Source organism: Gobio gobio (assembly GCF_949357685.1).
Source record: "Gobio gobio genome assembly, chromosome: 22".
Classification (NCBI taxonomy): Eukaryota; Metazoa; Chordata; class Actinopteri; order Cypriniformes; family Gobionidae; genus Gobio; species Gobio gobio.
The window spans coordinates 47,961,052-47,970,892 of record NC_137118.1 but is presented as its reverse complement, the minus strand read 5'-3'; the positions used below and the strand labels follow the sequence as shown (position 1 = coordinate 47,970,892).

The 9,841-nt window shown below is 38.8% G+C and overlaps 1 protein-coding gene across 1 annotated transcript in view; it reads left to right on the top strand.

The window, feature by feature from the left end:
- The window catches only part of LOC307118633 (ankyrin repeat and LEM domain-containing protein 2), a 25,637-nt gene extending 16,032 nt beyond the window's left edge, over window positions 1-9,605 (top strand). The window contains exons 7-12 of the mRNA XM_079804316.1: window positions 1,387-1,450; window positions 1,519-1,712; window positions 4,264-4,370; window positions 5,479-5,895; window positions 7,375-7,506; window positions 9,368-9,605. Of these exons, the coding sequence (XP_079660442.1) occupies window positions 1,387-1,450; window positions 1,519-1,712; window positions 4,264-4,370; window positions 5,479-5,895; window positions 7,375-7,506; window positions 9,368-9,524 (1,071 nt within the window). The 3' untranslated portion in view covers window positions 9,525-9,605. The remainder of the gene's footprint in view (window positions 1-1,386; window positions 1,451-1,518; window positions 1,713-4,263; window positions 4,371-5,478; window positions 5,896-7,374; window positions 7,507-9,367) is intronic.
- Window positions 9,606-9,841: the final 236 nt, after the last annotated feature.

The following is a 9,841-nucleotide window of genomic DNA, read 5'->3' as shown; positions in this document are numbered from 1 at the left end:
ATGACGATTTCAAAACACAGAATCATGAAGCTTCAAAGCATTATGAATCAGTGAGTCGATTCAGCGGTTCAGAGCGTTATGAATCAGTGAGTCGATTCAGCGGTTCAGAGCATTATGAATCAGTGAGTCGATTCAGCGGTTCAGAGCGTTATGAATCAGTGAGTCGATTCAGCGGTTCAGAGCGTTATGAATCAGTGAGTCGATTCAGCGGTTTGGAGCTTTATGAATCAGTGAGTCGATTCAGCAGTTTGGAGCGTTATGAATCAGTGAGTCGATTCAGCTGTTTTGGAGCGTTATGAATCAGTGAGTCGATTCAGCGGTTCAGAGCGTTATGAATCAGTGAATCGATTCAGCGGTTCAGAGCATTATGAATCAGTGAGTTGATTCAGCGGTTTGGAGCTTTATGAATCAGTGAGTCGATTCAGCGGTTCAGAGCGTTATGAATCAGTGAGTCGATTCAGCGGTTCAGAGTGTTATGAATCAGTGAGTCGATTCAGTGGTTCAGAGCGTTATGAATCAGTGAGTCGATTCAGTGGTTCAGAGCGTTATGAATCAGTGAGTCGATTCAGCGGTTTGGAGCGCCAAAGTCACATGATTTCAGCAGTTTGGCGGTTTGACACGCGAACTGACTCATAACGCTCTGAACCCCCGAATCGACTCACTGATTCATAACGCTCTGAACCGCTGAATCGACTCACTGATTCATAACGCTCTGAACCCCCTAATCGACTCACTGATTCATAACGTTCTGAACCGCTGAATCGACTCACTGATTCATAACGCTCTGAAGCCCCGAATCGACTCACTGATTCATAACGTTCTGAACCGCTGAATCGACTCACTGATTCATAACGCTTCGAAGCTTCATGATGCCATGTTTTGAAATCGTCATCTCTATATAAGTCGTTATTTAGGGTTTTTTGCGCACAGAAACTATTCTCATCTTCATAAAGTTATTGTAGAGCCGCTGTAGTGAGATGGACTTTGTAACTTTAGTCTTTAGTGTCTTTTAAGGGTCTACAGGAAGTTATTTATTCATATTTTCAGAAGTTGTAGCGTAAAGCTACAGAACTTGTTTGACTCAATGTTTTGTAAATTTGAGCCGTGTGTTTATTAAAGTCTTCAATAAAACAAGTTGAGAACTTAAATATTCCCAGCACTTTCTGTGATGTAGTGCTTTTTCTCTCTTTTTCATTAAACTGCAGTTTTTGCAAGTTCCCGCAATTCCATCGCATAAATATCTCGCATTTTCCATCGCATTTTTTAAGAAAACATGCCGCATAATCAAGGATTTTTGCCTGCAACAATCACAAAAAAAGCTGCATTTTTCTGGAAGGACTGTTCAACACGCAGGGCTGTGTGTGATAACCCTGTGTTCTTCTGCAGGTGATCTGTGAGCGGAAAAACAAAAGTAAGGAAGTGAAGCAGAGGATTGTGGGATATCTGGAAGGTGTGTATAAGCGCTCTGGATTGGGTCAGCGCGGGGATCTGGGTTTCACTGCTGGGTTTGTGTCACAGACAGGTTTTATGTGCCGTTGTTGCGGGCGGCTGATAACACACTTCCTCCGGTGATCGGCGGCCCCTGGTGTCCCGGGCCCCTGGAGCCCCTGGAGTCCTGCGAGCGCTTCTATCGGCCCGACCGGATGACGGACAGTCCCAAAAACCCAGCAATGACCATCAAGGCTTTTGTTGGGCCTCTGAATTCATCAAAGGTGATACAGATCCTGTCAAACATTACAATCCAGAGCTGCGCACACACACACACTACAATTCCAATTTTAATAACAATTAATAATAATAATTTTATTTAGTATTTACTAGGGATGCCACAATTCTCAATATAATATTGAACCGTTCGGTACGGCATTCACGGTTCAATTCGCGCCTGTGAATTGCGGTTTTTCGGTTTTGCATTTAATTAAGTATTTTTCTACAAATTCTATAATTTGCCTCCATCCCAATACTGAACAACACCACACATTCACATCACAGGTCAGTGGTAGAGTTATACTCACGGAACACTATAGATATTCACAATCAAGAAAGTTCATTATTTGTATGCGTTTTAAAGCCTTGCCGGCGTGTGTGCGGTTTAAACATGCGCTTTTCTGAGCGCGCGCACTGAACGCTTGTCAAACACGTGATTACTGGACTGAGTCGTCTTACTGCGCTAATACTGTCAAATACACACAAGGTTTACATAAACACAGTCGGTTATGTCTAAAGTGAAAGTAAAATCGGCGCGTGTCTGTGATGCACACAGGTCTTTAATTGACAGCGGCGCAGCCTTTAGTGAACACGCCGTCCTTAAAGGGACAGTCCACCTCTAAAATTATGTTATTATTTACTCACTCTAATATTGTTCCAAACCTGTATTCATTTCTCATTTTTGAGTGAACTATCCCTTTAATGTTAATACAACAACAAAAGACAAAGAGAAAATCACTCACTGCTCTTGACTGAAGAACTTTAATACAGTAGCTTTAATAAGAATCAGTGTATATTTTATAGTGAAGTCTGTGAAGTGTTTTATTTTTACATTTATTCATTCAATTTCATACTTAAATGCTGCTGTACAGCTCTGAGCTGCCAGTGTAAATCTTTATATATATACATATTATACTATACACTAGGATTGTCTACAAGGTTTTTTTTAAAGTAAAGTTTTAAGTTTAAGTAAGGTGTTTCAATTCATTTAAGTAAAATAAAGAAAGAGTTTTGCAATTAAAAAATAGTCTTTTTTCTCTTTGACCTCTTGCTGTTCCTGTCGCTTAAGAATAGAATAACAAAAAACTGACAAGACATCAGAACCGAACCGAAAACCGTGGTTAAAAACCGAGGTGTGTATTGAACCGTGGACTAACTGTATTGTTGCATCCCTAGTGTTTACACTCATCTAAAGGATTATTAGGAACACACACTAATACTGTGTTTGACCCCCTTTCGCCTTCAGAACTGCCTTAATTCTACGTGGCATTGACTCAACAAGCTGCTGAAAGCATTCTTTAGAAATGTTGGCCCATATTGATAGGAGAGCATCTGCAGTTGATGGAGATTTGTGGGATGCACATCCAGGGCACGAAGCTCCCGTTCCACCACATCCCAAAGATGCTCTATTGGGTTGAGATCTGGTGACTGTGGGGCCATTTTAGTCCAGTGAACTCATTGTCATGTTCAAGAAACCAGTTTGAAATGATGTGAGCTTTGTGACGGTGCATTATCCTGCTGGAAGTAGCCATCAGAGGATGGGGACATGGTGCTCATAAAGGGATGGACATGGGCAGAAACAATGCTCAGGTAGGCCGTGGCATTTAAACCATGCCCAATTGGCACTAAGGGGCCTAAAGTGTGCCAAGAAAACATCCCCCACACCATTACACCACCACCACCAGCCTGCACAGTGGGAACAAGGCATGATGGATCCATGTTCTCATTCTGTTTAAGCCAAATTCTGACTCTACCATCTGAATGTCTCAACAGAAATCCAGACTCATCAGACCAGGCAACATTTTTCCAGTCTTCAACTGTCCAATTTTCGTGCAAATTGTCGCCTCTTTTTTCCTATTTGTAGTGGAGATGAATGGTACCCGGTGGGGTCTTCTGCTGTTGTAGCCCATCCGCCTCAAGGTTGTGTGTGTTGTGGCTTCACAAATGCTTTGCTGCAGACCTCGGTTGTAACGAGTGGTTATTTCAGTCAAAGTTGCTCTTCTATCAGCTTGAATCAGTCGGCCCATGACCTCTGACCTCTAGCATCAACAAGGCATTTTCTCCACAGGACTGCCGCATACTGGATGTTTTTCCCTTTTCACACCATTCTTTGTAAACCCTAGAAATGGTTGTGCGTGAAAATCCCAGTAACTGAGCAGATTGTGAAATACTCAGACCGGCCCGTCTGGCACCAACAACCATGCCACGCTCAAAATTGCTTAAATCCCCTTTCTTTCCCATTCCGACATTCAGTGTGGAGTTCAGGAGATTGTCTTGACCAGGACCACACCCCTAAATGCATTGAAGACACTGCCATGTGATTGGTTGATTAGATAATTGCATTAATGAGAAATTGAACAGGTGTTCCTAATAATACTTTAGGTGACTGTATAATAATTCAAAACCAAATAAATGTAATTTGTAAATATTAACCACATTTATTACTATTATTGATCTGTTTTAATAATTTGTATGATTTGTTATAGTATTATTATTATTAGTAAACATGTCAAACCTATAATCCATTAACCTGAGGCGCTGATGCTCTTCCCGCAGGCGGAGGAGTTTCACAGACTGTGGAAGACGCCGCCCCGAGATCCAGACGGAAACTTTCGGCATATTCTGAAGTCGGATCCTGAGCGGGGAGCCGAGCGAGTGGGCAGGTCAGCTGATCCGCAGCCTCTGTGTTTACAGGGTTAGTTCACCCAAAAATGTAAATTGTGTCATTAATGACTGAGCCTCATGTGGTTGGACACCCGTCAGACCTCCGTTCATCTTCAGACACAAATGAAGATATTTTAGTGTAAATCTGATGCTCTGAAAGGCCTCCATTGGCTCAACTTTACACTCTCAAGACCCTTAAAAGACACTAAAGACGTCAATACAAAGTCCATCTCACTACAGCGGCTCTACAATAACTTTATGAATCGGCGAGAATAGTTTTTGTGCGCAAAAAAACCCTAAATAACGACTTAAATAGAGATGACGATTTCAAAACACGGCATCATGAAGCTTCGAAGCGTTATGAGACAGTGAGTCGATTCAGCGGTTCAGAGCGTTATGAATCAGTGAGTCGATTCAGCGGTTCAGAGCGTTATGAATCAGTGAGTCGATTCAGCGGTTCAGAGCGTTATGAATCAGTGAGTCGATTCAGCGGTTCAGAGCGTTATGAATCAGTGAGTCGAATCATGATTCGGATCGCGTGTCAAACTGCCAAACTGCTGAAATTTGGCGATCCAAACCACTGAATCGACTCACTGATTCATAACGTTCTGAATCGACTCACTGATTCATAGCACTCCGAACCACTGAATCGACTCGCTGATTCATAACGCTTTAAACCGCTGAATCGACTCACTGATTCATAATGCTCCGAACCATTGAATCGACTCACTGACTCATAACGCTTCGAAGCTTCATGATGCCGTGTTTTGAAATCGTCATCACTATATAAGTCGTTATTTAGGGTTATTTTGCGCACAGAAACTATTCTCGTCTTCATAAAGTTATTGTAGAGCCGCTGTAGTGAGATGGACTTTGTAACTTTAGTCTTTAGTGTCTTTTAAGGGTCTTGAGAGTGTAAAGTTGAGCCAATGGAGGCCTTTCAGAGCATCAGATTTACACTAAAATATCTTCATTTGTGTCTGAAGATGAACGGAGGTCTGACGGGTGTCCAACCACATGAGGCTCAGTCATTAATGACACAATTTACATTTTTGGGTGAATTAACCCTTTAACTCTACTGTACTCATGCACTGGCTCCGCCCACAGAGAGCTGGCCCGGGAGAAGGGCTTCCCGTGGGCCGAACACTGGGAGTTCCTCGACTGCTTCATTGACCTGTGCAGCCAGGAAGGCCTGAAGATGCTGGATCAGCACCTGAGGAAGGCAGAAGAAGCCGGCGCTCCGGACCCCGAGGACCCCGAGGGATGCCCAGCGTTCCCAGTGTTCCCAGTGTGTGACCTGATGCAGGAGTTCGAGAAGGTTCTGCTCATGAACCGATCCACTGACTCCGGCTGGGCCGAGGCGGATGACCGGTCCAGCTGCAGCTCGGAGGAGTACTTCACAGCGGACGAGGACGGCTCATCTTCCCCCGCACGCCGATCCTCCGGCTCGTCCGGCTCGTCCTTTAAATCCACACACAGCAGAGCGGATCAGAACCAACACACACCACACGTGTTCATCCTGGGGTGAGCTCTGACCTGCTGGACACACACACATTTACCTCTGCATTCATTCACACCTGCAAACCAGTGTTCATTTCGTTGACGAATAATTTTCGTCATAATTTTCGTCAACGACCTTTTTTCACCAGGGGTGGTAAAAGTGCTCAAAAGTTATACTCGAGTAAAAGTATATACACTGCAAAAAATGCTTTTCTTACTTAGTATTTTTGTCTTGTTTTCAGTCCAAATATAAAAAGAATCTTACATTAAGAAGCATTTACTAGACAAGCAAAAGTTTTCGTCTTGTTTTGGTGGGAAATAACTCAAAATTAAGGGAGTTTTTGCTTAAAATAAGCAAAATAATCTGCCAATGGGATAAGCAAAATAATCTTAATTCAAACAGAAAATAAGATTAATTTGTTTACCCCATTGGCAGATTATAACAAATATAGGTCCTTGAAAGTGCTTGAATTAAATTTGAAATAAATTTTGTTTAGAATGGTGTTTTTTCAAGAATTGTCCTACAGTATATGCGCTATCAAAGACAGAAAGAAACGTTGCTTATGTTCGGGGGGTGAAAATAACTTGAACCGATGGAGAGCAGTACATACACTTGCTGAAAATGAAAAGTTGCGTTTTATAGTTAAAGAGAGAGAGTGCAATGAGCACATTATCCACTAGAGGTCCAGAGGGAAGTTATGCAGAAGTTAAGCTGCCTTTCATCTTTCTTTTATTTGCCCTTTTCTCTCTCTTTCTCATGATTGCTCCATTTGTGCTCTAGTATTTGTCCTTCATTTATGTATGGAATTTTTTCAGATTTATGCCAGTTTTGTTGATTTTATTTGCCAGTTTCTATAAAAATGCTCTCTGTTGCAGTCACACATGTGTGTGTGTGTGTGTGTGTGTGTGTGTGTGTGTGTGTGTGTGTGTGTGTGTGTGTGTGTGTGTGTGTGTGTGTGTGTGTGTGTGTGTGTGTGTGTGTGTGTGTGTGTGTGTGTGTGTGTGTGTGTGCGTGTGTGTGTGAGACAGAAAGTTCGTTCCACTTTGTGTTTATGCTCTAGGACCAGATCTTGATATAAATGTAGAAATTTTAAGATTTAGGATTAGGGATTTAAGATTTTTACTGGATTTAGTTAAAAAAAATTGACAAAAAAAGTGAAAAAAATGTTTGTTTTTTTACACTTTCCCATTCATTTTCAATGTGGGGTCAATCTGACCTTGAGGGACTTAAACGGTAAAACATTTTTTACACACCTTTAGAACAATCAAATCAAGCCCAGATTTTGTGTGCATGTTTAGATTATTTAGGGAAAGTCACTGAGTCTCATGGCCCTGAGATGAAGGGAACACTTTTTAAAAATGGAGGAAAAGTCCAGTGGGGTCAGCTGGAGCCCAAGGGCCGATTAAGGGTTAAGTCATGCTCAGAATTGTGTCATTTGCGTATTAAAATCACACAAAAAATCGATTGGGTCTGATGAATTCCTTTGCCTTTGTGTTGGTCAGGGATTCTCCCTCCAGACTGGACAGTGACGTGCTTCTGGCGCTGAATGAGGTGGATCTGGACCCGCTCTCGCTCCCCAGCGCCACCCGGTGGAAGAACCGGATCCTGTCCTATCCCTCATCACTGAGGCTGAGGTGCGGTGTGGAAACTCCGGGAGAATTAACATTCATCTATTTGATTAAAACAAATCAAAATGTAACTAAATAAGCAAAAATATCGGATTAAAATAAAAAAATACATTTAATTTTGATTAGAATAAATTAGAACAAATATCATTTGATTTAAATAATTAATAATTAATAACTAAAATAATAATAGTACAATAGTGCAATTCAATTTGGTAATAGAAACTAAATAACATTTAATTAAAAATATTTTACAATTATTTCAATAAATATGATTAAAATAGATTTAAATGAATGATATCTAACAGTTCAGTGTGATATTGAGTAAGAATGCAAAGTTGTGTAATAGAAACTAAATAAATAAAATATGAAAAAATAAATAATAAACATGATTAATATACATCTGATTAAAATAAAAATAATTTGATGTTACTGAATAAACACATTAATAAACAAAACCATGTGATTTAAATAATTAATATAATAAATAATAATAATACATCTAACAGTTCAGTGCAATTTAATATGGTAATAGAAACTAAATAACATTTTATTAAAAATATTAAAATAAAATAATTTAAATTAATAATAAATATGATTTAAAATAAAGCAAACAGGATTTAAGTAAATACATTTAATTAGAATAAATTAAAAACAACAAAAGGTGATTTACTTTACGTTTAAAAATTAAACATAAATACATTTTAATAAATAATAAACATGATTTTTTTTTTAAATATAAAAAAAAAATGATTCCGGTAAATTTTATTAAAGTTAATAAATGGATTAAATACTTTATATTAAACAAAATATATATATATATATTAAATATTTTATTACCGTAAAATAAATATAATTGGATGTTACTAAATAAATACATGTAATAAAAAAAGCATTTGATTAAAATTAATAAATGAATGTGAAATAGAAACTAAATAAATAAAATGTGATTAAAATAAAAAATTTGAAGAAAAAAAACAATTTTAATAAATAATAAACATGATTAAAATAAAATTTTGATTTAAATATTTGATTCAGATAAGTTAGTAAATGTGATTTAAAGTTTTAAAAAAAAGATTAAAATGAATATAATTTGATGATACTAAATAAATAGATTAATAAACAAAAGCGTTTGATTTAAATTAATAAATGAATCTTGATATAATAAATAATATTTCTGCAGTTCAGTACGACAGTGAGTAAAGAAGAGACTAGAATAAATAAATAACATTTTATTTAAATAATTAATATAATAAATAATAATAATAATATTTCTACAGTTCAGTATGACAGTGAGTAAAGAAGGGACTAGAATAAATAAATAACATTTGATTTAAATAATTAATACAATAAATAATAATAATACTTCTAACAGTTCAATACGACAGACTAGAAAATTAGACTAATTAAATAGAAATAAATTAGATACAATTAAAAAGATAACTTAAGTGAATACGTAGAATAAAAATAAATTAGTGAATAAACACTCTAAAACCGTACAGTACTATAGTGAGCAATGACGGAATAAAACTACATATAGTGTGTATTATTTTATATTTTACTCAATATTAACTGGCCCTTTATACATAAATATTTAAATACGAGGATGATCATATTTGAGGGTCTACAAGATATTCTTACATTATCTACTGTATTTTCCAGACCATAAGGCACACCTGACTGTGGGTCAGAACCTTTACAAAATCATAAACACTGAACGTGTGTATTAGTTCCACTCATACTGGAGCTCAAATGAACACCGTACATCTCATTCAGCACGAATATGATGATAAACACGGCTCATATTCTGGGATATCGGGTGAATCCTGCATCTGTGCTGTGTTGTGATGTGATCTTGTGTGATCTGCAGCTGGCCGTCGACGTCACAGATGAGCAGAAACGCTGAGAACCCGAGGTCCATCACACAGAACCGCCTGACCGCCTCACCCAAGTTCAGGAGCCCGGGTCACTTTAACCCTGGACACTTCCTGTTCAGCCCACAGAGCCAGACCTACAGCCGCCTTTAGCCTGAGGTTCCCCCTCAAACACAAGCTCTTAGCCTGAGGTTCCCCCTCAAACACAAGCTCTTATACCTGAGGTTCCCCCACAAACACAAGCTCTTATACCTGAGGTTCCCCCACAAACACAAGCTCTTATACCTGAGGTTCCCCCTCAAACACAAGCTCTTATACCTGAGGTTCCCCCACAAACACAAGCTCTTATACCTGAGGTTCCCCCACAAACACAAGCTCTTATACCTGAGGTTCCCCCTCAAACACAAGCTCTTATACCTGAGGTTCCCCCACAAACACAAGCTCTTATACCTGAGGTTCCCCCTCAAACA